This window comes from Myodes glareolus, chromosome 16 (genome assembly GCF_982192425.1).
Source record: "Myodes glareolus chromosome 16, mMyoGla1.1, whole genome shotgun sequence".
Taxonomy (NCBI): domain Eukaryota; kingdom Metazoa; phylum Chordata; class Mammalia; order Rodentia; family Cricetidae; genus Myodes; species Myodes glareolus.
Window position 1 is genome coordinate 38,975,965 of NC_142041.1, and position 27,791 is coordinate 39,003,755.

The window sequence follows — 27,791 nt, forward strand, 5'->3', positions numbered from 1 at the left end:
GCTTATATTAACCCATTATTCTTATCTATGTTAGCCATATGGCTTGGTACCTTTTTCAGCTGTCAGCTTACATGTTGCTTCTTCAGTGGTCTGGACAGGAATGGCGGAAGAGCTTCCTTCTTCCCAGAAGACATACTCTCAGTCTCTTTGCTCCACCCCTCTTCCTGTCTGGCTTTCCCGCCTATACTGCCTGCCTGGCCAATCAGTGTTTTATTAAAATATGTTTGACAGAATACAGACAATTCTCCCACACCACCACACGAGCATTTTCACAACAACAGTAGATGCTTGCTTGTGGTGGGATTTCACTAGAAAGCTCAGACTGTCATTAAATCATGGCCCTCCAGTCTCAGCCTCCTGGATTCTGGGATCACAGCTATGGGCCAGTATGCCTAGCTTACTACCTGTAGTATAAATGAAAGTTTAGATCATTGAGAGGTTTAAATGATCACCAAAAGACTTTACTAAACCATCCCCTGTTGTAGGAGATTGCTTGTTCCTGGCTGCCCAGACCCAAAATAACCACACAGAAATGGTATTAATTAAACCACTGCTTGGCCTATTAGCTCTAACTTCTTATTGGCTATCTTTTACATCTTAATTTAACCCATTTCCATTATTTTATATTTTACCATGAGGCTTGTGGCCTACTCGGCAAAGTTCTGTCTCCAGCAGTGGCTCCATGGCTTCACTTTGACTCTGTCTCCTTTCTCCCAGCATTCAGTTTAATGTCCCCCCTCCCCACAGCCCTTAGCTCTACCCTGCCCTATCAACAGGCCAAGGCAGTTTCTTTATTTACCATACAGAGGGGAATCCCACATCAGTCCCCAAGCTCAGCAGTTTAAAGTAACACTCATTACACGTGTTCAGCTTGGCTGGAGGGTTGGGTGACCCCAACTGGACCCAGTTATGTATTTCCAGCTCAGGAAGAGAGAGAGACTTAGGGATACTGATTCAGCTTTGTGATACAGCACTTACTTATCTTCTGTGGTGTCCTTGGTTTGATCCTTATCATTGAATGAAGGAAGGAAACAAAGAACAAACTAGGTAGAAAGATTTCAAGCCCTAAGCTGCCACTGCCACCACCACCACCAGCAACAGCAGTAAATGTATTTGCCGCATAATTTTGAGGATCCCCAGAACTCACATAAAAAGGCAGGTGGGTGTGTTGGCTTGCCTGTAATCTCATCCCATAGGAGGTAGAGACAAATGCTGCAGCAAATTAGGTACCAAACTAACTGAAACAGGAGCTCTTGGCCTAGTATAGTAAGTGAACAGCATGTAAGGAAGAAACCCATCATCACTCTTGGACCGCCACATGCATTCACTGTACATGTACCGGCTATGTGCTCACAGGCATGTGAGCATGCATGCACACACGTGCACATACCACACACACATACGCAAATAAAATTCTGGCTAGCTGAGTTGGTGCACACCTTTATCCCAGCATTTGAGAGGCTGAGGCAGAGGATGGTAAAATGGAGAGCATTCGCAAAACAGCAAGATCCTTGTCTATAAAAGGAGAGAAGTAAACTCAGCAAAATTAAACAGAATTGCATTGGCTAAAACTCTGCTTTTAACCTTTGTTTCGGCCTGGATTTTGTTCCTTCAAGATAATGTTCATGTCTTGCTTAGTTTTTATGGGCAACGTGACACATTCTATATTCACCTGGGAAGAGAGACCTTTCGCAGAATGATTTCTCGGGAAGATTGGAAGTGGCCATATCTGTAAGAGATTATCTTGACTGATGATTGATGGGGAAGGGTGGAGCCCATTGTGGGTGGCACCATCCCTTTGCAGGTGGGTTTGGGCTGTATAAGAAAGCTAGCTATGGAACTGGAGAGAATGTTCAGCTATTAAGAGCACTGGTACAGGAGAATTGTCTGTATTCTGTCAATCATATTTTAATAAAACGCTGATTGGCCAGGCAGGCAGTATAGGCGGGAAAACCAGACAGGAAGTAGAGGTGATGCAATGAGAACAGGAGAATTCTGGGAAGCAGAGAGGTTCCTCTGCCATTCCTGCGCAGACCACCGAAGAGGCAATATGTAAGCTGTCACACTGAGAAAGGTACTGAGCCCGTGTGGCTAACATAGATCAGAATAATGGGTTAAGATAAGTCATAAGAACTAATAAGTAGCCTGACCTAATGGGCCAATCAACTTTATAATTTATAGAGATCTCTGTGTGGTTAATTTTCTCTGGGACTTGCCGGCTGTGGAGTACCAGGCAGGAACAGATACCCCAACAAGCCAGCTTGCCCTCATGTTACAGAGCACCTGATGCTCAACTATGAAGATAATAGTTCAGATCAAAGTATCCACATCAAATGACTTACAATGAGTACCTGTAACTCCATCTCTATGGAATCTGATGGTGTCTTCTGGCCTTCATGGGAACCCCTACCCGATACATGCACACACATTAATTAAATACATAAATAAAAATTAAAATAACTTTTTAAAAAAGAAAGCTAGCTAAGCATGAGCTAGCAAGCAAACCAGTAAGCAGTGTTCCTCCCCCGGCTCCCGCTCCAGGTTCCTGCTTTTACTTCCCTCTGCTGGAAAAGGAAGCGAAACTTGCTCTTCCTCAGGTTAGTGTTGGCCATAGTGTGCATCCCAGCAACAAAGTAACTAGAGCACTTTGTTGGGATGTCTCTGTGGGTAAACAGACCCAAGAACAAACGTGGTAGGAGAGAGCTGGCTCCTGCAGGTTGTGACTTTCACAAGTGTATTGTTTCATGTGTGCCTCAGAAATAACTAGATATAAGAAAAATAAAATATTGTTCCTTATGTTTACCTAAGAAACACTGAAAACTTTAAAAAGTATTATTATTTTATCTTGTTTTATGTGTATGGGTGTTGTGCCAGGGTGTATGTCTGTAGACTCCCACCTAGCTGGTATGTGCAGAGGCCAGAAGAGAGAGTTGGCTCTCCTGGAACTGGAGTTACAGACAGTTATGAGCTGTCTTGTGGGTGCTGGGAATCAAGCCCAGTCCTCTGGAAATATAGCCAATGTTCATAATCTTAGAGACTATTTCCAACCCTGCAACAAATATTTTTTAAAATCAAAACAACCATCATTGACCTGGCATGGTGGCACACGACCTGGGCTTGGTGGACTGAGGCAGGTAGGTCTTTGTGAATTCAAGACCAGCCTGGTCTACATGTCCTGTTCCAGACCACCCAAAAATACATAGTGCTAGCCTCTCCCCCAAACAAACAAACAAACAAATAAACAAAAATGATTTTCCCCAATTCCAAACACAGAGGTTTCCTTACTTGCATCTTCTGGGTGGTGGGGGTAGAGTCTCACTATACAGTGTAGGGTGTCTTAAAACTGCATTTTCCTATCTCAGCATCCCAAAGGACTGGGCCTGCATAGTTAGATCTGGTTTGAATTCACTTCCCGAATTAAATAAAAAATAATAGTAAATACATAATAAATAAAACTTTCATTCAGGCATTTTGGAATACCAGTATACAGACTTCCTTTGAGCAGGAGAAATGAAAGTATTTCTTAGAAAAACACTATAAACATTGATAACTCCAAGAACCCTAAGTTTTCTCATTCTCTTCAATGGATACGTTTTTTCCCCATGTCTCCACGCTAGCAAGTTATCACGAACAGTATGACCGGTTGTACGGCCAACATTTGTTTCAGAACTCGTGTTTCATTGCCTTAATACTGAGGTGTAGCGAAAACATCTTTCTCAAATGGAATTGAGCTCTTTAGCTTGTCTCTTGGGAGACTGAGAGGGAACCCAACACCCTTCTATTTAAGGCTCCATCCCAGGGACCCCGCCTCAAGGCTCCACCCCAGCGGCCCCGCCCCCGCCCCAGCGGCCCGGTCCGTCCTCTGGCCCCACGTCCACGATCTGGCCCCGCCCCTTCATAGAGGCCACGCCCCGCTCCAGAGACACACCCCACTTCCTATCGCCCCGCCCTCTGACCCAACCCCCACGATCTGGCCCCACCCCCGCCCGACGGCCCCGCCCCAGTAGCCCGTCCCGGCTTCCGCCCGCCCCGCCCTCTGGCCCCACCCCCACGTCCCGGCTTTTCGCCCCCGGCTTCAGGCGTCGCGTTCGGTTTCCGTGGTTACGCCTCCGCGCTTGGGCTCTGGGGCTGGCCGGGAGAGCCGCGGCCGGCTGGCGTTCGGGCCGAGGCCGGCGCCCTGAGAATTTCGGGCCCTTAAAGGCGGGTGTACCCGGAGAGGAGACAGACATCCGACAGCTGCGAAGCTGGTGCTGGTGGTTGGTAACAGACAGGGGTGGGTGGCCGGCCTCCAGCGCTGCGCAAGCGCGCGGGAACTGCCGGCTCACTCTGACTGTGAGGCCGACGGGTCTTAGACACACCCACAGAGACGCTCTCTGGCGCGTTGCTAGGGTACTTGTGCCAAGCCGCGGACTTTTCTAACCACAGTGTACTCGTAGGTTCAGGAGAAGGTGATACCAGCACCCATCTTTTTCGGATGAGCAAACTGACTCCCAAAGAGATGTGGTTGGACCGTGATGCACACCAGGCTGTCTGGTTTCCCGTACAAAATACCAAGGCTACTTTAACCAACCATCAGAGCGCTCCTGCCATTGTTTCCTTTTACCTGCACGTTACCTGTGTTAACTGATACAAGAAAGAAAATCAGGAGTCCTGACTTAAAGTTACCACTCTTTTCTAGTTTATAATAGATGAAATTATAGCCAGTTTTGTTTTCGAGATTCATAACCCTCATATTTTCATTGTTTGCTTCTTATTTTTTTGTTAGCGTTCATATCCCAAGGATGGAATAATCCGAGAAAATCTTCCTACAGTTATGAAATTATGCTAGAGTTGTGAAAGGCCCTCCAGAGAATGTGTGTTTGTTAAGCCTTTTCTTTTACAAGCTATATTCTTGCTGCCTACGCAGATAGGGGGATAAGTTTTTCTTTTCTTTTCTTTTCTCTCCCACATTCGGTTAAGATTTAATTTTTTTTTCAGTGTTGTATTTTGTTTTTGGCACAGGGTCTCACTTTGTAGCTCTGGCTCACTATGTAGACTAGGCTACACTTAAACTCATAGAGATCTGTCTTCATTTGCCTCCCGTGTACTAGGATTAAAAGCATGTTCCATCATATCTGGCTAAGTTTTTTAAAATGTCACAATATATATTTTTGGTGGTGGCACCATTTAAATAAGGGGAAAATCCCAGTTATGCTCTGTCATTAATAAAGTCATTTAAGATGGAAAAAGGAGGAAACTAGATCATAATTAAATGGCAATAATTCAGTAGACATGGTTATTTCAGATCTAATAATGGAATCTAAAGAGGAAAATACATAAGCAAAATTACTAAAAAAAATTATTGCTTTATTTAGCCACAATGCCTCCCACTCAAGCAGAAAGTGTTATAAAGAATATTATACGAGAAATAGGACAAGAATGTGCAGCCCATGGAGAGATTGCATCTGAAACAGTGGTTGCTTTCATGGTAAGAATGATTAATTTTGCAAATTACTGTCTTAGCAAAAAATTTAAAATGTGGTACCAAGTGTTGGGAGCGTTCCTAGATGCATTTTAGTTGGAAACATATTGCGATCATCAGGTATGTTAGTGAAAACCATCTTTTCCGAGTCTGTAAAGAGTGGTAGATTTACAGTGACTGACTTGGGAGATTCCCGTGATGCGTGGAGACCTCTATGTTCTGTTGTGACGTTTTAATGTCTACTTTTGTTCAAATATATGCTGAAAAAGTTAATCCTTGCTTTAATTTCTGTGTTCTTGGTTTGGGTAACAACACACAGCGAGATATACCATAGCTTCCTGCTCTGAAACTGTAACCATTGCTTTCAGCCTCTTTGTGTGTAATTTTCTAGCCCTTATTCAAGTTTGATGTTTGTTGTTTTCTAGCTCCAGACTTTGAGGAATGTGCTAGGGAGTGGGGTAATAAGAAAACTAGCTGAGCATCAAGGCAGTTGGCTAAAAGTAGAAATGAATTAATTTTATAATATGAAATAAAATTAGTTAGCATGCGGGGCTGGAGAGATGGCTCAGAGGTTAAGAACACTGGCTGTTCTTCCAGCGATCCTGAGTTCAATTTCCAGCAACCACATGGTGGCTCACAACCATCTGTAATGAGATCTGGCCTGCAGGCAGATATGCATTCTGAACACTGTACATAATAAACAAACAAACAAACACATAAATAAATAAACAAATGACTTAGCATGCTCTGTTTCTAGGTGAAAGCTGTTGTCCTGGATCCAAGCAATGGCTTTAACATGGATAGAACCCTCATCAAAAGCGATGTGCAGAAACTTGTTAAGGTGATTGACAGTCCTCTTGTTTGGGGTTATTTACTTTCAATTTTAAACACAGTATTTGTGTTATCCATCATTGTCTTCAGCAATGTTATAAAGGAGTACAAAGTGGTGGTATAAATAAATGTGGGGTTATTTTCCAGTAGAATAAAGTCTGGAGGTGCCTAGGTTGTTCCTGGCTTCCTTGGCTCTCACCCTTGGCTTTCCCCCATGTCACAGAGTCATTGTCATTCTTCCTGACGGGAGAAGGGGAAAGACAAAGGGAAAGGCAGTCGCTCCAGTCAGATCTGTTGTCACTTTCTACCCAAAACTAAGAGTTTCTCTGAACCTTTACCACATGGTTATATTTACTGGCCAAGTGAGGTTGTAAGTGGCCCTAGGTGTGAGGGCTAACATGGTCTGCCACAGTGTTCTGGTGAGACCCTGTTCGTTATCTAACATTGAGACTGTCAACAACTGCTCTATAGTACACCTGTACTGTGGAGTTAAATAGTTCTAAATTAAGACCCATATAATGGATTCCATGGAATTATGTTAAAGTCAAAGCAAAAGTTACCTTACTAAGCAAGTAAATGTGCTTGAAAACCTGTTTTTAGAGCCCAAGATGAGAACTTTAGATATCTGTGATGTCCAGTGTCTTAAGTTTGAGACTCCAATTTAGTTGCTTCTTCTGTATTTCCTTAAAGTTCAACATCGCTGTCTGTCCCAGTCTTAATGACTTTATTTCCTTTCTTCATGCAAGGGAAGTGTGAGCTTCCCCAAACCTGCATGTGGTGATTTTATTGACTTGCATAAATGGCAGGGGAATGTTTCTCTAATCCCCACCTTCTCTCACAACATGAAGGAGAGACAGTAGGTCTACTGCAAATGTGGTCGGGGTGGGGAAGAGATTTGGAAACCTAGAACTGGGAAGGAGGGTGTCTTATCCGAATGATGCTGCAGAAACTCCATGAGACCACAGGACAGCCTAAAGTTGGCCTAAGTGTGGTATAAATGCTGTTCTTAGCGGTAGGGAAATGGCTGTGATACTCAGAAACTATGGGAGGTTACAGAGGAGACTCAGGATTGGTCCAGGAAACGGTTTTAGTTTTTTTCTCCCTAATTCACCTGAGTTGGAAAGCCTCAAGTTCAGTATCCTTTTAATGTGGTACATGCACAACTTCTCACAGAACATGGCAATCTTAACAACAATAATTGTTGCCTGTTTTTTCTCAATTAAAAGCCACTGAATAAAGACACCTTTGGATTTGTAAAGTCTACTGTGAGGTCACTCCCCCACCTAGGGACCTAGGTGCACAGACAGGCTGCTTAGTCTTTCCTTTCCCTCCTTACTCCTAGGAGAGCAGGACTGGTGGGGCTGGGGATGGTTTCAGAGGGATGCTGCTGTCTGCCTTCCAGAAGCAGGTGTGGGAAGGGCAGAGACTGGATGGGAGGAGGATGCTCAGGGTGCGCATCCAAGTCTAGAGAGGGCATGCACCATTTACATATGTGCTGGGAGAGGGGAGCAGAAGAAATTTAGAAATGAGTAGAAATTGAGAAATTGTGGGGGGGGGGAAATGAGGGTGGCTGAAGCAGAGTTTTATAAATTGTGACCTCCACCATCAGTAGGGTGCTAATCAGACCCAAATAATATAAGGATTTCTGGGAGAGTTTAGAGTACAAGTTTAAACTCACCAACACTTCAGGCATCTTGCCTTCAGTTAGAACTGGTAAAGAACTTACTGTGTTGATGGTGGAAGATGGAAACCCTGCTGTCCTCAAGGAAGAAAAAGATTACAATAAAAGAGGTTGTCACCTGATCATCAGGACCACTGCTGTGATGTTTTTCTCTTTATTGTTTCTCTCCTCCCTCCCTCCTCTCTTCCACCCACCCCGGCCTTCCTTTTTGTAGTTCTGGCTGAAGCTTATGTATGCCCTCCAGCTACTGTTTCTTGGGTCAAGATGCTAGCATTGCAGGAGTATACCATAATGCTTTGCTCATTTTCTTTTCTTTTTGAGAATAACTTAGAAGAGCAAACTTCAGCTGTTAGACTGCTTGCCTGGTATGCATAAAGCCCTGTGTTAGATACCTAGGCATTCATTGCATAAAACCAGGTGTGGTAATCTGAGCAATGGGGAGGGAGCGGGGACAGAAGGATTATAAATTCAAGATCATCCTTGGCAACATAGTGAGTTTGAGACCAGCCTGGTCTGTAAGGACTTTGTCTCAAAATTCAAAACACAAACAAACCAACCACTTGAGTGTTTAGGAAAATATAGTAGAAGCATTCATGTGATGTTCTCTTCTAGCTTTGTGTGGCTCGACTGTTGGACAGTAAAAATCCATCCCTGGACACCATTAAGATGCAGGTCTACTTTGATATGAATTACACGAGTCGAGGTAACATAAACACTTATTTCCATGCATTTTAAAAGAGTTTTTTTTTAAACATTGCATTTTAGGTAAGAAAGATTTAATTTGGTTGACAACAGATTTAACTGTTTAATGAAATAAATTTTTGTCAGTCTTTTGGTAGTTTTCATCTTTGATCTGTTAGGCAAACTTTTGTTATTATTAATAAAATATTTGAGACAGTTTACACAAAGAAAAAGTTTGTTTGGGTCCAGTTTTAGAGCATTTTGTATATGCTTTGTTGGCCATGCTGCTTTTGGACCATGGAGGCACATCATGGCAGAAATGTGAGTTTCATAGTTGGGATGTGAAGGAGGAAAGGAGACAGGGAAGTCCTCAAAGGGCACACCTCCAGGGACACCAACACTTTCCATGGTCCCACCATCTCTTCAAGTCCCCACCATCTCTGACCCTCTGACATATGACCTCTGGGAAACAGTTCACCATGTCTAAGGATATAATAGTGTTGGAATTCCAAATGAGAAAAATGCTCATTGCCTTTAAGAATGCTAAAAGTCAATTTAAAACTGTACACTTGTAAAATTATGTTTCCAAGTTTATCTATTTTTAACCTTTATGGGACAAATATATAACAATTAGAAACTAAACCATTGAAGTTAAAATTCTTAATTTTTAGATTTTCTTAGTCTTGGTTTATTATTTTATAATATTTAAATTACATAATAATTATGTAAAGTATTTTGTGGGAAATCTAACTTAAGAATATATTTTATTATATTTATTATTTATATTTTCTATTTGTATTTAAGGTATATATCAAAGACATGTTAGAAATAGGGGAAAATAAACTTTTTTAATAATGCAATCATGATTAATTTGGTGATTTTTTTTCTTTCTGAACAGTAAGTGTTCAGTTATGATAATATATAAAATAATATCTCTTACATTTTTGCTTAATAGCAATGAAATTCGAAAGCAAAATACACCATGGAATTAGAGAAACTTAATTCCTATTTTTTCAGTTTGTAAAAGTTCTCAGTTGCTTTTGTAGTGGAATTATAGATATGAATGTTGCATTGTGATCAGGAGTGTTTACTAAGTGACATGAATTGTTATGGCAGTAAAGGTGGTCTCTAGCCACAGCACAACACAGGAAATAAGAAGGATAAATTCTTTATGCATTTACTGGCAAGTTTGCTTTTGTCAGCTTAGTACAAGCAAGGGTCACTGGAGAGAGAGAACCTCAATTGAGAAAATGACTCCATCATGGTCAACGTATTTAATGTTGTACTACATATATTTACATATTTATGTGTGCTTACATTTATGTTTTGACAGAATACTCTATTGAAATTCCTGTAATAATGTTTCCATATTCAGGCTTCTTGATGGCCACTGTGTTTTATTTCATCATTATACCTTAAGAAGTCAGGGTTTAGGGTTTAGCCCAGGGAAGGTAGGGTGTCAGGGGCTTTTATTGTCATCAAATTGCCGCACACTAACCAGTTTTTCTCTAGTCCTTATCTGAGGAGAATTCTAAGTATTGAGGAAGTGAAATATTGTTATTTGCTAATTTTAGAGGACTTTCTTGAAGAACATCACCGGGTCTTGGAGTCCAGATTAAGTGCCGTTAGCAGAGAAATTACAGACAACAGAGCATGCGCTAGAGAAGAACTGGAGAGTCTCTACAGAAAGATCGTTAGCTACGTGTTACTAAGGTCTGGGCTTGGATCCCCCACAGACATCAAGATTGTCAGAGAGGCAACAGGTAAAAGAGAGGAATGAACCCATATGCCCATTGTTTTTATGTGTCTAGTCTGCACATGTGTGTCTGCGCCTCTGTGTGGGCAGAGGCTTGTGCGCATGTGTGTGCATGTGTGGTAGAGGGCAAAGACTGACACTGCCTTCCTCCGTGCTGTCTTCTTTATTTACTAAGGCAGGGCTTCTCACTGAAGCCAGAACTCTCTATTTAGTTCTGGCCAGTCTAGATAGCCAGCTTGCCTCAGGGATCCCCAGGCTCCCCCTCTATAATTCTGAGGTTCCTGGCCGACTGCGCGCCTGCCCAGTATTGGCCTATTAGGGGTCCTGGGAATACAAACTCTGTCGTCACACTTGTGTGGCAAGCACTGGACCCACTGAGCATCTCCTTAGTCCCTGCCATTGTGTTCTATTAAATATGCTAAAGATTGAAATTTCCTTAGCTGAAAGAAAATCAGCACAGATAAGAAGTTCAAATGTACCCAGGTTCCTAGAAATGTTTAAGAATGTGTGTGACTTGAAAGTAGAAGGGGGACTGTAAGGAGGGGAGCAGAATCAAAGTGGAGAACAAGAGAGGGCAACAGGAGGACAAAATAGTCAATGTTTTCTCTCATATATGGAATCATTATATGTATGACATGAACTTAAAGAGGGAACTGTCTGAGGGGAGCAGGAGGAGTGGAGAAGAGAGGCAGGGGAACGGAATGGGGTGTAAATATGGCCAAAGTACAGTCATGGAGCATGGAATCTGAAAATGTCCTGATGAGACCCATTATTCCTGTGCTGACAACAACAACAGCAACAACAGCAACAAACAAAGGCCTTATAGGCTGGGAAGGTGGCTCAGTGTTTAAGAATGTTTGCTGCTCTTCCAGAGGACCTGAGTTCAGTTCCCTGCACCATTGTCAGGTGCTCACAGATTCAACACCCTCTTCTGGCCTCAGGGGCACTGGAACACATGATATACACTCACACAAAGACTCCTACTTAACACATAAAGAAAAATAAATCTTAAGCTACCCAGGTACCTTTCACTGACACTGTCAGTGAAATAGTGTTCATTTTCTTGGAGGCTGGGTGTGCCTGTGACCCCTTCCACCTCACTAGGGCACATGGGCAGCATTGTCAGGGTACTGGGCGATGGGGTGCTTGGGACAGCTGGAAAGGAATGCCGCATATGGCTGGAGGGCATTGAGTCTTGTGTCTGATTAGGATCTTAAAAGAGGAAATCTTTTTATTCTCTAGAAATGGTCGTCCATTTTATACTTTAAAATGACCATAGAGCTAGGTTTAGTAAGCCTGGCTGTAATCCCCAGCACTTAGGATGTGGGACACAGGAGAATCAGGAGTTCAAGTCACATGAGTTAGGCACATCCTTCCTACAGACAGAAAGACCTTTCAGTCTAAGCCCTGTTGCCTTGGTTTTACCATTCTGTTTTCCCGCAATCTGTTGCAGCTGCCCTGCAGAGTGTTTTTCCTCAGGCTGAGCTGGGGACATTTCTGACGCTTAGTAAGAAGGACAAAGAGTGCCAGCTGAAAGAGCTCACCATGATCGTGACTGGAATTCGGTTATTTAACAGAGACTGTGGCAAAGGCGGAGAAGGCATTGATGATCGTAAGTGCATGGTTAGGCTGATTTGGAAGGTTCTGTGCATTTAAGGGTTAACTTCACAGTGGAGCAGACAGCACACACCAGACCACTGACACTCAGAAGGCAGAGACAGGTGGATCTCTGTGAGTCCGAGGCCAACCTGGTCTATAAAGCGAGTTCCAGGACAGCCAGGACTACACAGAGAAACCTTGTCTCGAAAAACAAAAGCAACAACAAAAAACTGTGATTCTCTACATCAGAAATGGCCGCTCTTCACACTAGCTAGTAGTTTTTAACCTTGCAGAGGCAGACGTGTTCTGTGCCAGGAAACTAGTGTAGGAAATCAAGCTAGTGTAGGAAATCGAGGCAGTGACTGGAATGAGGAACAGCCCAGAGGCCACCACCCTCAACTCCCATGGAGCATAATATTTACCTCATGCCGGCCAAAGGGAGGAAAACCGGTTTAGAAGTTAAAATCACCTTGGGAAGAAAACTGGTGCTGGTGTATTAATGGGATGAAAAGACCAAAGAGGAGATATTTGACTGTCTGCAAATTCAGGGACAACTTCTATGTTGTTATATACATAATGCTCTTTTTATTTTTAGGCAGAATCTCACTGTGTAGCCTTGAATAGCCTGGAACTTGCTATATTTACCAGGCTTGCCTCTGGTTCCTAGAGATCCACCTGCCTCAGCCTCCCAAGAGCTGGGATGAAAGGCTCGCACCACCACACCCAGCTCCTTAGTGCATTCTTTATTTGTAAGTTTAAAATATTTAGGAAATACCTAATAAAGGATCTAACGGTAGAAGTAATTTCATGTGAATTTAGACTTCTGCAGGCCCATTGTTAAGGCATTCCCGTCTTTACCTAATCACGGATCCCTAGTCTAGCTAGCACCAGGGGAAGCCAGCCAGCCACCCCGCCTGCCCCTCTACTTGCTGTGTTTGTGAGCTAGAGACCACTGAGTTTCACCCCTAACCCAATGAGGATATTATTGTTGTTTGTTTTTTATTTTAAGACTTGTTATAAACTATCAAATTCTGGGGCTGGGGAGTTGGCTCAGTGTTTGTTTGGTGCTCTTTCAGAGGACCCGGGTTTGGTTCCAGCAACCATATGGTGACTCAGAACTATTCCATGAAGTAGCAACTCCATTTCCATGGGATATGGCACCCGCTTCTGGTCTCCGTGGCCATGCTGCTCAGATGTATGTAGGCAGAATACTCCCACACAGGAAATAAACATCAAAATTACAAAAATGAACTTCCCGCCAGTCAGAGAGTGCCTTCCATTGCTAGACTTCTTTATGTCCAGAGTCCAGATAAGGTTCATGCTTACATTTAAATGTGATTTTTCTAAAGAAGCATGGCTAATACAGTACATGGCACCACAATCTACCTGAATTTTCTAGATTTTAGTGAGAAAAGTGGACCTGATTCTACTTTCTCTTATTATTTTGACACTGGTTTTTGTTTTGACAGGTTCTTTTCTGCATGGGGTGGGACCATGAAAAACCAGCCTCATTATTATCAATCTGATAAGGAAAATCTGACTCAGTTTGGTCTTTAAAATACAATTACTTTCTGACCTCCTTTTCCTTGGTTCTTCCCCATCCCTCATGCCGGTCTCTCACACGCTGACAAACAGTGCCAGCCATTCTCCACGAAGCCATCCCAGCCACCACGCAGCATATCGACTCCCAGCTTCAGATTGCCCAGGAGCGGGCCTTCCGCTACACAGCCATCCTTGAGAAAGTAACGAAGAACCCGCTCATGTCCAAAGAGCTTGAGCCGTATATGTTAAAGGAAGCGCTGTACAACATTCGACAGTACGAGATCTTCCTTCAGACTGTTTTGGTGAGCTAAGGTCACAAAGTCTGTCATTTTCCATATAACGCAGTCGCTTGCGAATGAGGTGACTCACGAGGGAGGTGACCTTAGAAGGTTCATCGCCTTAGTGTGATCGGCGATTAAAATAGGAACAGCCAGGTTAGGATTGATCTTAGTGGAACTTACTTGGTAGAAGTTAATTTATAGTTGTTGCTTCTTTTTAGCACTTGATAGTATGATTAGAAACATGGTATAATTAAATAGTGTTGTGTGTGTTTACAACACTTTTAATTCAGAGCATGTGTTTTACACACTGACAGGGGGTGGCACTCACAATGTCACTGTCACGTGGTTGGGAGCAGATAAGGCTTAACACATGGCATTTATAGTGAGATTCTAGAATATTAATACAAAGTGTGCTGTCTTCACAGTCAGATATAATTACTTGTGCTCAAGAAGTGGAAATGATGATAAAACAATTAGCAGCTCAACTGGAACAATTAAAAATGATAGTAAAATCGAAAACAGCTGTCCCAACGTCGCAAGTCTTTGTAAGTAGCTGTCATCCTCTTTGACATTGTTTTTTGAGACAGGCTCTCAGTGCAGCCCTAACTGACTTGGAACTTGCTATGTGGACCATGTTGGCTTCAAATTCACAAATATCTACCTGCCTCTGCCCCTGGGTGCTGGGATTACAGGCATGCACCACCACCCTCAGTAACTTTGGCTTTTTTTGTTGTTGTTGTTTTGTTTTGTTTTTCAAGACAGGGTTTCTCTGTAGCTTTGGAGCCTGTCCTGGAACTAGCTCTTATAGACCAGGCTGGCCTTGAACTCACAGAGATTCATCTGCCTATGCCTCCTGAGTGCTGGGATTAAAGGCATGCGCTACCACAGCCTGGCACTTTGACTTATTTAAATGTATTTTTTAAAATTTTATTTATTATGGCAAAGGGGCATGCCACATGTGGAGGTCAGAGAGGGTCTCTTCTTTCTTAGTGGGGTCCTGGAACCACACTTGGGTTGTCAGGCTTGTGAGCATATTGACCCACTAGTCATCTCGCAGGCCCAAACTCCTCCCCTGCGATCAAACCCAGCTGCGCAAGCGCTCTACTGCTGAGCTCGTTCCCTAGCCTGTGGGTTTTGTTGTTGCTTGTTTTCTGAGTCAGTACTTCACTCTGTAGCTCAGTAGAAACCCCATGCTGTCCTCTACTGTGGATCCTCCTGTGCCCACATCCTGGGTGCTGGAATACAGGCATATGGTCACCATGGCAGGTGTAATTTCTTTAGGCTGAACGTCCTTTTGGGTCTTATAAATCAGTTCAAAATTCCTTATAATTGTATTCAATTAGGATAATATCATATACACTGTAGTAGTAGTAGTTTTATATAAGATGGTCCTGTTCTTAATAATTCTGTCTTAGTAATAGCCTGCTGTTTGTTTGATGAGGGCAGTTGTTACTGAAGGAAATGATACTCTCTGGTAATGATGATCATAATATCTATGGCAACAGAAGCAGTACATTATAACACTGAAAGTGTGCTTATAGAGCTGAGATGGTAGCTCAGTTGGTAAAGGGCTTGCTACACGACCACACAAGCACCTGAGTACAGATCCCCAGTACTGCTGTGAAAAAGCCAGGTGTGGTGCTGGGTAGACAGAGCCAGGAGGATTCCTGGCCAATCAGTGAGCTCCAGGTTAGGCAAGAGATCCTGATAAAGAAATCTCAGAGAGAGAGATTGGGGAAGATACCCACTGCCAACTCCTGGCCTCTGCACACTTCCCCACAGACAGGAGTAGGGAGAGAGGGAGGGGAGAAGGCAGAGAGAAAGGGGGAGGCAGGGAGAGATAGATAGGGAGGGAAGAAGGGACAGATGGAGAGAGGGATGGAGGGAGGGAGGGAGAGAGAGACTGTGCTCATGTATCTGGCACCAAGCTGATAGCTTGCATCTTAGCTGAAAGGAAGGTGACCCTTTATTCGCCTTGCATCGGCTCTCTGGATAACAGCACCACACTATAGAAAACACTGCAGCCCTGATCTGAACAGGGAGTGGTAAAGTGTGCGTGCGTTTCCATGGGTATAGACCATTTGAGACTTTGGTAACTTTCTGCAGTCACTGTCAACATTGCTTTAAAATCAAACTTATGTGAGGCCTGGTTGATTTTCTGTTTGTTTGATAAGTCATTAGCTAACCTTTACTGTGAATAAATATTGTATTTCCCTGATCTAAAGCTTTGGCGGGCAACTCCCTTAATATGTGTGAGATGCACATGTATGCACTCCTGGTTCTTTGGATTCATCATTGGGCCACATAAATCAACTATAATGAGCCATTTGTGTTGCTTGCTTTTCTTTAGTTTCATAAAATTTTGACTTTATAAAAAATGAATTTTTTTCTGACTCATAATTGTTTTTCCGAATACAGTGATGACTCCGTCACTCAGTTACGTGTTTAGTGTTTTTCTCTCTCTAGCCTATATTCATTGCACTGGCAAGCCTGTGGATGAGCTTTCAGGATGAGACAGTGTTGATTAGTGTCCTCAGCAATTTGACCACTAACTTGGAGCTGTTCCTGGGCACTCATGAGCTTCTCTTTCCCGAGAAAGTGATCCAGGGTCTTCTGGATGGTGTCACTGTGAAATCTGACATCTCTAGAATAAAGGACATAGGTAAGGCACACTAACCATTACCTCCTCCTCTTTAAAGTTGCCATTAGCTGCAAGCCACTCTTTTTGCTTTAAAACGTTTAGTCTATAGTTTCCTGATAAAACCCTAAACATCTTAATCATGGAAGATTGGTGTTCATTATAGAAGATATGAAAAAAACAGACATTGTGACATACACACAGTTAGTTTATAGCATATAGGTGGTAGAGGCAGGAGGATCGGGAGTTCAAGTCCAGCCCAGGCTACACAATATATTCAAGGCCAGCCTGGGCTACAAGAGACCCTATCTCAAAAATTGTGAAAAATATAGATGTTGAAACTGAATACCTTGCTGTCTAGAAAATGTATCTTATTGTTGCCCTTTGTGCCCTGGCTCTGTGTGTTTATGCATTTGCATTTCAGCAGCACTGGCTTTGCACATGCATACTGGGAAAAATATTTGCCATAATTGTTGCAGATAAAGCTACATATAGAGAATGCTATTTGCTACACATCTTCTTGGTATCAAGTTGAGATTTATAAACCAATTCATTTTATCCTTATAAAATTAATTGAGCTAAGTTTAGGCCCTTTAAGACATATTTATCCTTATAGAAAGGTTGACATTATTGCCAATCATTAGCCAACTTTCTATCATTTCATCAACTTTTTACCTTTTCTATCTTAGTTAAAGACAATTTAAAATTCACAAGAAATATTAAAGTAGGGGTTAGAACTTAATACTCACTTTTTTTGCAGAAAAAAAATGAAATTAGATAATTTACTAATTATTACTAATTTTAATTTTTTTCAAATTCTACTTTGGTAAAAGTAGAAAATAAGAATATAACAGTGACTCCCTTTCTTAAATTATTAGAATATATAAAACCTGAAAGATGAATGTCAGGATACCCTAAAATCCTCTAGTACCTGTTTTTATTACGCATGTGACTTCATTACAACAGCATGTTTAAGCAGATAGGAAATGAAATTTAAAAGTTGAAGTAAGTTCACTTGAGGGTGTTCAGCTAAGCTGCAACTTCTTAGATTTAGAGATATCATTTCCTACTGGAGTGAGAACTTTTTCTTCTTTAGAGTATTTGATCAGGTTATTCTCTGGTGAATTGGGAGAACCAATATTTATCGGTGAATCAATCCCACACCAGTTATGTTTTAAGGGGTTATTTATTTTGGGGGGTAAAACTTACATACACCATAAACCGTCAGGAAGGGAGCCTAGTCGCTGGAGCAGGAGCCGGGAGCAGGAGCCGGGAGCAAGCACCGGAACCAAGAGCCGGAACCAAGAGAGCCTGATCCGGATCTGCTTCTCTTTTTAAAAGAGAAATATACCACGCCCCAGTGGACTGGTATTTCAGCAGCTATTGGCTGACGGAGCAGAAGTCGCTCCCCGCTGCACTGTGGGCTCGTATTTCAGCGACTATTGGTTGAGGCCGTGGAAGTTACTCCCACAACACCTCCCCCTTTTGTTTAAGTAAGAGAGTTCTAAGCCTACTACGAAATTATATACAGTAAGTACAAACCTACACAATTATATACAATAAATACAAATATCCTATTCTAACTAGCTTAAGTCTTGTATAAGAAATAACTTGGCCACGTCATGAAAGGAAAGTAACTACGTTTATATAATCTTCAATCCCATCAAAGATCTGAGAAGGGAAATAATGTTACCTAAGTAATTAGGAAGTGCAATCAAACTTCCAGAACATGTAATAAATCACAGAGACAACTGGCTACCTGGGCAAACACCCAAAATCACGTTTGCAGCGTTGAAGAAACCAACTTTGGCTAAGGCCTAACATAACTGACATACCATTTTCAAAGGCAAGGAACTTTTCAAAACTATCTTATCCTGTCTTGGCAGGATATGACAGTCCTGTTTTATCCATTTACGGATACTCTGTAACTCTGTCAGTAGTTGAGGTATGGGCTTTTCTTTACCCAAAGGCCAGTTCTGCCAAGAAGAAAGGCTCCAGGTGGAGTGTCTTTGGTGCTCAACATTCTCTCGGGAATAGATCAGTGTTGCCAGGAGCGATTGTGTCTCCCTACCACAGAACTCTGAGTTAGATTAAAGGCCATTTTCTACAGCTCTTTGAAGAGGTTGAAGATTATCTATCTATACTGAATATAATCTCTATGTATCTAAAGAACCTGATTAGTCCAATTATAAATGACAAACTTAGATGACTATTGATCTATATTATTCTCAATATCTATCTAACTTAAAGACTGAAATAGTAAACAACTGTGCAATAAATGGGGACAATATGACCTCCAAATATAAACAATGTGCAAGTATACATTGCAATATGGTAAATATATATATCAATACATAAACAATATATAAGTATCTTAATCAGAGGTAGAAGTGTACAATGCAATATGGTAAAATATACATATATCAATACAATATATATATATATATGTCAATACATAAAAATGTTTTAAACAGAGGTAGAAGCATGCATGCATAAAATAGTCAACATAATTTAACTTTGTATCAATATATAAGAATCAATACCAATATATTTGTCTAAAAACAATAACTCACAAGTACAAAGCTATTATCCCATAATCCAATTATCCCTCTTTTTTTTTTTAAGGATTCCTGCGCTTATAAAATTCCTCCCCCAACCCTCAACCCTATACTAATTATAACCAACCCCTAAATGATGTCCCTAAACCCAAGGACAAACTTTACTGGGAGAGGGGACGTCGTTCTCTAGAATTATTTCCAGCTGTCATGGGGGCGACGTTCTTTCTGGGGGATCCTGTGAAAGCAAAATGATGGTTAAATTTCAAGATCAATGTCTTTTAAAATTGCAAATAGTCTCTGAGTATTTTGTGGAGGACTGGCCAGAATGTTGTACAAGATGTGCATCATTTCAGCTAACCACGTTGGAATCGTCTTGTGCAGCTGGTACCCAAAACAGGTCTTGTAGTAGCGCTATCAGTATCATGATGTCATATCAACCAGGTGGAGTTATTGTTATGGGGCCCCATCTTCTTCCTGGAAACTTCAAATGTCACTGCAGGAAAAACTTATTGTTCATTGTGGAAAACTTAAACATTAATCATATATTAATATCATATATTATATGATTATAATAATATATAATCATATATTAATCATATAGACATATACAGACATACATATATTCAATAAAAGACATGATAGATATATTTAATGAAAGGTATGATAGATATGAAGAAAAGTAAAGATGTTTTCTAAACTCATATTCCTTTCTGTCCCATATCATGGCTCTTGACATGAGACAGAAACTCCAGAAACTCTGGGTTTTTCTTTTAACAACAGGCTTGGAATTAGAGAGGGACTGAGCCAGAGTCCAACTCTAAAACCAGCTCTATAAATTTAGAAATATGATTTAGTATATTTTACTTACAGAACCTATTCAGTTTTCTTGATAGTCCTTATTGGGCCATTATTTTCCATCTGTCAGTATTCAGATATCCAGGGTCCCTTGAACTTTTCAAAAATCAGTGTTTTCCTGTGGAGATAAGAACAGAACCCTGCCCCCATTCTATATGTTTTTCTTACCAATTGTATGAATATCATCATTGTGGATGAGCTGTCATTTCTCCTTTCCAAGAGGTTTCTCCTCTTCAAATCGAACCTTTATTAATTTTGATGGTATCCACAATTTTTCTTCTCCTGTGGAAACAAGAGCAAAACCCCTTCCGCAACGTAGCACATCTCCTGGCCTCCATTGAGAGGTCAGCACGTCTTTGAAATAAACAGGTTGGTTTAGTTCAGAAGTTTTTTCCATTATCCAATGCCTCTCTGCTGCTGTTGTTCCTTTCTCATTAGCATTAAGAAAATTCAAGGTTAATAAAGCATTATGCAATCTATTTCTGAGGGTATCTTTCGTCCCTTTCTGTTTGTTTAGCATATCCTTTATAGTACGATTTGATCTTTCTATAACTGCTTGACCTGTAGGATTGTATGGTATACCTGTAACATGCTTAATATTATAATAAGCAAAAAATCGTTTCATTTTCCTAGATACATAAGCTGGACCATTATCTGTTTTTATTTGTGCAGGTATACCCATAATGGCCATAACTTCTAATAAATGTGTGATTACTGAGTCAGCTTTTTCTGAGCTTAAAGCAGTTGCCCACTGAAAGCCTGAATAAGTGTCAATGGTGTGATGTACATATTTTAATTTGCCAAATTCTAGAAAGTGAAACACATCCATCTGCCAAATTTCATTCCTTTTAATACCCTTTGGATTAGTCCCTGCAGGCAATGGTGTTTGGTTATAAAAAGAGCAAGTAGGGCATTTCTTTACAATCTCCTTAGCTTGTTGCCATGTAATAGAAAATTCTTTTTTCAAGCCTTTGCTATTGACATGATGTTTTTTATGAAATTCAGATGCCTCTAGCACACTACCAATCAATAATTGATCAATATCTGCATTACCTTGTGCTAGAGGACCTGGCAGACCCGTATGGGATCGGATATGCGTTATATACATAGGGCAGAGCCTGTTTCTGATCATGTCTTGTACCTGGATAAACAATGAGGTCAGTTCTGTATCATCAGGTATAAATTCAGCAGTTTCAATATGCAAAATAACTTTTTCTGCATATTGTGAGTCAGTAATTATATTAAGAGGTTCTTTAAAATCCCTAAACACCATAAGGATGGCATATAATTCTGCCTTCTGGACAGAATCATAAGGACTTTGTTCCACTTTACTCAATTCTTCTTATTTGTAACCTGCTTTCCCTGATTTATTAGCATCGGTATAAAATGTATGGGCTCCGGTTATTGGAGCATCACGGACAATTCGAGAGAGGATCCAAGAAGTTCTCTTTATAAAGTTAGGTCTCTTGCTTTTTGGGTAATTGTTATTGATTTCTCCCAAAAAATTAGCACAAGCTCTTTGCCATGGTTCATTGTCTTCCCACAACTTTTTTATCTCATCAGCAGTGAAAGGCACTATAATTTCTGCTGGGTCTATACCTGCTAATTGACGAAGTCTCAATTTTCATTTTATAACCAATTCAGAGACTTTTTCCACATAAGTTTTTAATTTTTTACTTGGTTTGTGTGGTAAAAAGATCCATTCTAAAATAGTATCTTCCCTCTGCATTAAAATTCCTGTAGGAGAAATTCTGGAAGGTAATATAACTAGAATGCAACTAAGATTTGGATCCACCCTATCTACATGTGCCTCCTGTAATTTTTCCTCAACCATCATCAGTTCCTTTTCTGCTTCAGCTGTTAACTCTCTGGGACTATTCAAATCTTTGTCACCATCTAAGGTTTTGTTTAAATGAATTATTAGATCAGGTGTTATCCCAACAGCTGGTCATAGACTGGAAATGTCTCCCAATAATCTTTGAAAGTCATTAAGAGTTTGTAACTGGTCTCTCCTGATTTGTGCCTTTTGAGTCTTAATTCTTTGTAAGCCTATTTTATAACCTAAATAATTAACAGAATCTCCTCTCTGAATTTTTTCAGGGGCAATTTGCAATCCCCATTTAGGTAATACTAGTTTTACTTCTTCAAACAGCCTTTCTAAGGTATCTTTGTTTTGATCAGATATCAGGATATCATCCATATAGTGGTATATTATGGACTTAGGAAATTGTTTGCGTATAATTTTCAATGGTTGGCTTACAAAATATTGGCACAGGGTGGGAGAGTTCAACATTCCCTGTGGGAGGACGGTCCACTGGTACCTCCTTGCAGGCTGAGAGTTATTATAGGTAGACACTGTGAAGGCAAACTTTTCTCTATCTTTTTCTTGTAATGGTATAGTGAAGAAACAATCTTTCAGATCAATAACTATAAGAGGCCATCCCTTTGGTAACAGGGAGGGCAGAGGAATTCCAGATTGCAGAGGGCCCATAGGTTGAATAACCTTGTTGATAGCTCTAAGATCTGTCACCATTCTCCATTTACCAGATTTTTTCTTAACAACAAACACAGGAGAGTTCCAAGGGCTGGTAGATTCTTCTATATGTCCAGCATCTAATTGCTCTTGTACCAGCTGTTCTAAAGCCTGTAACTTTTCCTCAGCTAAAGGCCACTGTTTAGTCCATATTGGTTTCTCAGTCAACCATTGTAGAGGCATGGCTGTTGGTACCTCTGAAGGGCCATCAATTGTGTTGTGTTCTTGTATAGCTCTAATGGCTGTTTTCCGCCATCTGTAATATCTTGTAATATTGTCCTCAGAAATATAGGCTCTGGAAGCAGCAGGAATGTTAATTTGGGTATTCCATTGCTGCAATAGGTCACGGCCCCATAAATTCACTGCAATATTTGCTACATATGGCCTTAGTTTTCCTATTTGTCCGTCTGGACCTATACAATTGACCCATCTCGTGCTTTGTCTTACTCGAGATAGGGTTCCAATTCCTAAGAACTGAATATCTACCTCCTGAAGAGGCCAATGCGGATGCCAAGACTCTGGTGTAATGATACTTACATCCGCACCTATGTCCAGTAAGCCAGTAATAAGTTTGCCATTTACACACACTCTTAGCTGTGGTCTTTGTTCATTTATAGAAGTCTGCCAGAATATTCGTTTACTTTGTCCTCTTAGATTTCTTGATTCATTCACCACATTTAACTCATCCTTCAGGCCGTTATTGCTTTTAACAGCAGGCATGGGGCATTCTAATTTCCCTGAAGAGGCATGTTCTCTGCAGTGATCGGAAATGACTGGACCACATTTGCCATGGGGGCCTTCGAGAGGCCCCCTATTGAGTTTCCCGATGGCAACGGGTTGCCCTGTTTATCTCTTGTTGACCTACACTCATTCGTCCAATGCCTGCCCTTTCCACATCTCCTACATAAACCTGAAGGCTGAGTCCTCCTATTCCTGTTATTCCTAGAAAAGGCATTATTCCTGGAATTCCATTGTCTGCAGTCCCTTTTCATGTATCCCATTTTGCCACAATGAAAGCATTTTGTAATCTGATGTCTCCTTTTACCTTTGGAAATTGTTTCTTGTACCCATGTTTCATTGCCATAATCAAATGTATCAACATTCATTGTATGTAAAACCCATTCATCCAAAGGCGCTGATCTGAGCTTTAAAGGCCCCAGGATCCTTTTGCATTCTACATTGGCATTCTCATATGCCAAAGACTCAATTACTATATTTCTTGCTTCTGGATCAGGTATCCCTATTTGTGCAGCCTTAGTTAGTCGTTGCAAAAAGTCACTAAAGGGTTCTCTCTGACCCTGTTTGACCCTGACATACGATTCTACTCTCTGAGTCTTGAACCCTGTCCCAGGCCCTTAGAGCTGCTGTAGCACATATGGATAAAATGTTGTCATCATAAAGAGCTTGTTCCTGAGGATCAGAGTAAGGTCCTTCCCCTAGAATTTGATCTAGAGAAACCTCAATTCCTTTCGCTGATTCTTGTTGTTGTAAAAGTCTGGCCTCTTGTTTGAATAGGCATTTGAAATGCCATACAGGTCCATTCTCGAGGACAGCTGATGTGAGCTGGTTCCAATCTTGAGGGGTGGCCCTGTTGCTCAGAGCCCAGGATTTTAACATCTCCCTAACAAAGGATGAATATAATCCATAATTCACAATTGCTTGTTTAAATTCTTTCAGATCATTCATACGTATAGGCTCCCATGTATGTTCTTTAATGACCTTAGGGGTTTTGGAGCCAGTTATCTTTTCTGATGTTATTACTGGAAAGGCAGGTATAACTCTATGTAGGCTGAGAGTTTTTTGAGGTGAAGGTTGCCTTTCTACCTTTTGCTCCTGTTCATCAGAGTCTATGATTTCCTCAATCTTATTAAATCTGCTCACCATTGCCTTCTGTAAGTCCTGAATCTCCTGTCCAGTATTATGCTCCAAAGCCTTCATTAATGATTCTAAGGCATGGAGCTTGTCCGTCAGAGACACTATTTCCTCCTTGGACACAATCGCCTTCATTGATAATTCCAAGGCATGGAGCTTGTCTGTTAGAGATACGATATCCTCCTTGGACATAATCCTCATGGCATGTACTGTGCCTTCTTGTATGGAAATCCTGTCAATTAATCTATCATACCCTTTTGATAAAGTCCAATTTTCACATTCAATGGTTATAATCCTCTCAGCTAATGTTTCAGCACTTACAGTCATGGACTGGAGGTTATGAGTCATTTTGGTTGTCCCCTCCTCCAGAGCAGTGAAGCTCCCTTCTAAAGAAGCAATATCAGACTGTACCTTCTTGATATTTTGGTCAGTCGACCGAGTCATATCAAACAAAGATCTAGTCTCCTCCTTGAAATCTCCAAACTCTGATCTAGTTTCTTCCTTGAAATCTCCAAACTCTTTTTTGAGGAGGTTGGTATCAGTCTGAATTGTTCTTAAGGTTTTAATCTCTGTCCTCAGCATTGTAGATTCAGTCTGTAAGGACTGTGTCTTTCTTATAAAATAGCCAAACACCAGAAAAGCAACAGATCCCAGGAATAACAAAGTAAGAGGAATATCTGAGACATCCTTCAGAATATCCTCCATAGCGCAATTAAAACCATTGAACTTTTGGATAGTAATATTTTCTGACATTTTCAATCAAAGGAAATTGTACTTGTATGTATGTATGTATGTATTTATTTTCAACCGAAAAGAAAAATCTTACCTGTAATGACCGTTGCCTGCCAGTAGGAGGTGGGGCGCACCTGAATCCACGTGGCAGTGGTGTTGATTCAGGAAGTAAACTCTAGAATATATACACTCAAATCCAGAGGTTAAATCCACAGATCACAAAAGGTCAGAGAGCTTCTAGTGGCCAACAAACAAGGCAATAAACAAGGCCCTGCTGCTCTATTCAACCCGATGCAGAGGGTCGTGACACAGCCACTGCGCTGTTGCTAAAGAGGCCTAGTGCTTTGGGCCCCGTGTCCCTGTGCTGGGATTAAGGGTCAAGTTGCTTGCAGCACTCCTAATCAGTTATGGCGGGTGGCAGGGGTTTCAAACAGCTTGCTGGAACTTCAAAGGGAGCTTGCGCTGTGAGCTCTTTGACTCACGTTGCAAGGAAAAATTTAAAAATCCGTGCCGAACAGGGCAAAGTAAGCCGGCAGAGACTGTCCAGACCTGTGTATCCTGGGAGGCCGAGCTGGGGGTGGGGGGATGGGGCGGTTCTTAAACCAAACGTTGGGCGTCAATTATCGGCGAATCAATCCCACACCAGTTATGTTTTAAGGGGTTATTTATTTGGGGGGGTAAAACTTACATACACCATAAACCGTCAGGAAGGGAGCCTAGTCGCTGGAGCAGGAGCTGGGAGCAGGAGCCGGGAGCAAGCACCGGAACCGGATCTGCTTCTCTTTTTAAAAGAGAAATATACCACGCCCCAGTGGGCTGGTATTTCAGCAGCTATTGGCTGATGGAGCGGAAGTCGCTCCCCGCTGCACTGTGGGCTCGTATTTCAGCGACTATTGGTTGAGGCAGCGGAAGTTACTCCCACAACAAATATTCTTCTGAAAGAATTTAATTTTTACCCTCTCTTCATTCCTAGAGATCTTGGGCATATCAGGATAAAACACTTATTTTTTTTTCCAAGTTAGACCTTACTGTTAAGACAACAAACAGGATGTTGGCTGTTTAGGTCTGTAATCGGACATATTAGAACTATATGTGCAATTGTAAAAGTAAGGAATCCTGGAAAATAGCTTTTCATGAATATATCATTTGTATCTAATTTTTCATTTTAGTTATCCACTTAGGTCAAGCAGCCTGTGTCAGGAGCTATCTGTAAAGGTCAAAAGAACAGGCAGGAGAGATGCTCGGAGATTAAGAGCACTCAGTGCTTTTGCAGAGGACTCAAGTAATGGCCTGCATCTGTGGCACCAGGGGACTCCTATGCTTTTTTTCTGGCTCTGGAGCACCAGGCATGCATGTGGTGCACACACATACATGTGTAGGCACTCACATATGCATGCAGCATAAAAGTAACTATTAAAGAAAAAAGTCTAAAGAACAAAAATTGTATACCCTTTAATCAAAGTCGAGCTAGTAAAAGACATCTTCTTCCTGTCTGGAACTTTCTCTACAACTTTGAGACAGTCTAGTTATATAAGGACTATTCAAAGCGATGTCTTGAAAGAAGAGGATCCTCTTGGTTACATAGCAGTTCTTGCCGCTCATCTCCTTTGGTGATGTCCTGTGTGGCCGCAGGAAACATTGCAGACCCTGACGAAGGGCTTTGGTCTGCTTTCCCTCAGCTGCGAAGCAGCTCTTCTGAAAGGCCAAAGTTCAGCTTCCACATTCGCTCTAGCGAGTTCCTAACTCAGACGCGGACAGTCACTGGGGCATTCACCCTTCTCTACAGGAATGCCACTGCGAAGAGTCAGACCAAGGGGAATTTTGTCCATCAGAGACAGTGTAGATGATAAAAATGTTTAAAATGACCTTCTGCTGATTTATTTAGGAAATTGCATCTTCTCAAGGGATATAAACCATTTCCTGTTCTCTTTCATTTTAGAAGAAAGAGTACACTTGCCAGATTTCAGGAAACTGGATTGGCTTTTTCCAGAAACCACAGCAAATTTTGATAAATTGGTAATTCAGTACCGCGGGTTTTGTGGCTACACGTTTGCTGCAACAGGCGGTCTTCTTCTCCCAGGTACGTTGTTGGAGGGAAGTCTACCTTGGTGATGTCGGTCCCATGCCGAGTACTTACTGTATCAGCCTGCTTGTCCTGTGAAGCAGATGCTGAAGCAGGCAGGAGATGTAGAGATGGTCCAGTTTCCTTGCCCACGGCGCTTCCAGTATAATCTGGTGGATTCAGCAGAGGTTGTAAGGAATGAGTGGTCAGAGGTGTAACCGGTTGACTGTCCCTGATCTAAAATATTTCAGGCCAAAAGGATTTTTGACTGTGGATTTGGGAAAGGACATGTATTAGGGGATGGAACCCACATTTAAAAACAAAAACCAATCATGTTGTGTTTAACATTCCTGGTTTCCCTAGCGCTTCTCTGTGAGCCTGAGGACCTCGTACTTTCTACACTTTAGTAATCAGATTAATTTAAGTAGGTTTGTAAATTTTGTCAAATAGACTAAATGGTTTTCCTAAAATTTTTTTACACATGTTTCATCTGTATAGGAGGGTTGTTACATAAAACTCAGTTTTTAAAGATTTCTCTGTATTTTTTATTTGTATATATGTGTTCAGCTGTGTAAACAAAGGCAGCAGTGTGGGGCCTCTTGCAGGTGAAAAGAGGACCCGGGGAGACGGTTGTGAGTTACCTGAAAGGATGTTGGGAACAAACTTAGGACCTTTGGGGAAGCAACACTTTTAACTGCTAAGCCATCTC

The 27,791-nt window shown here is 41.5% G+C and overlaps 1 protein-coding gene across 2 annotated transcripts in view; it reads left to right on the forward strand.

Moving 5' to 3' along the window:
- Positions 1–4,109: 4,109 nt before the first annotated feature.
- Cfap206 (cilia and flagella associated protein 206) overlaps positions 4,110–27,791 on the forward strand; it is a 53,619-nt gene continuing 29,937 nt past the window's right edge. The window contains exons 1-10 of one of the 2 annotated variants that reach the window (XM_048420563.3): positions 4,110–4,256; positions 5,355–5,467; positions 6,219–6,302; positions 8,586–8,676; positions 10,229–10,417; positions 11,864–12,022; positions 13,645–13,853; positions 14,258–14,377; positions 16,299–16,494; positions 26,960–27,100. In XM_048420563.3, coding sequence (XP_048276520.3) covers positions 5,360–5,467; positions 6,219–6,302; positions 8,586–8,676; positions 10,229–10,417; positions 11,864–12,022; positions 13,645–13,853; positions 14,258–14,377; positions 16,299–16,494; positions 26,960–27,100 — 1,297 coding nt within the window. In that variant the 5' untranslated portion in view covers positions 4,110–4,256; positions 5,355–5,359. Of the gene's footprint in view, positions 4,257–4,291; positions 4,390–5,354; positions 5,468–6,218; positions 6,303–8,585; positions 8,677–10,228; positions 10,418–11,863; positions 12,023–13,644; positions 13,854–14,257; positions 14,378–16,298; positions 16,495–26,959; positions 27,101–27,791 lie in introns of those variants that run through there. The other variant, XM_048420564.3, reaches the window with a different exon arrangement.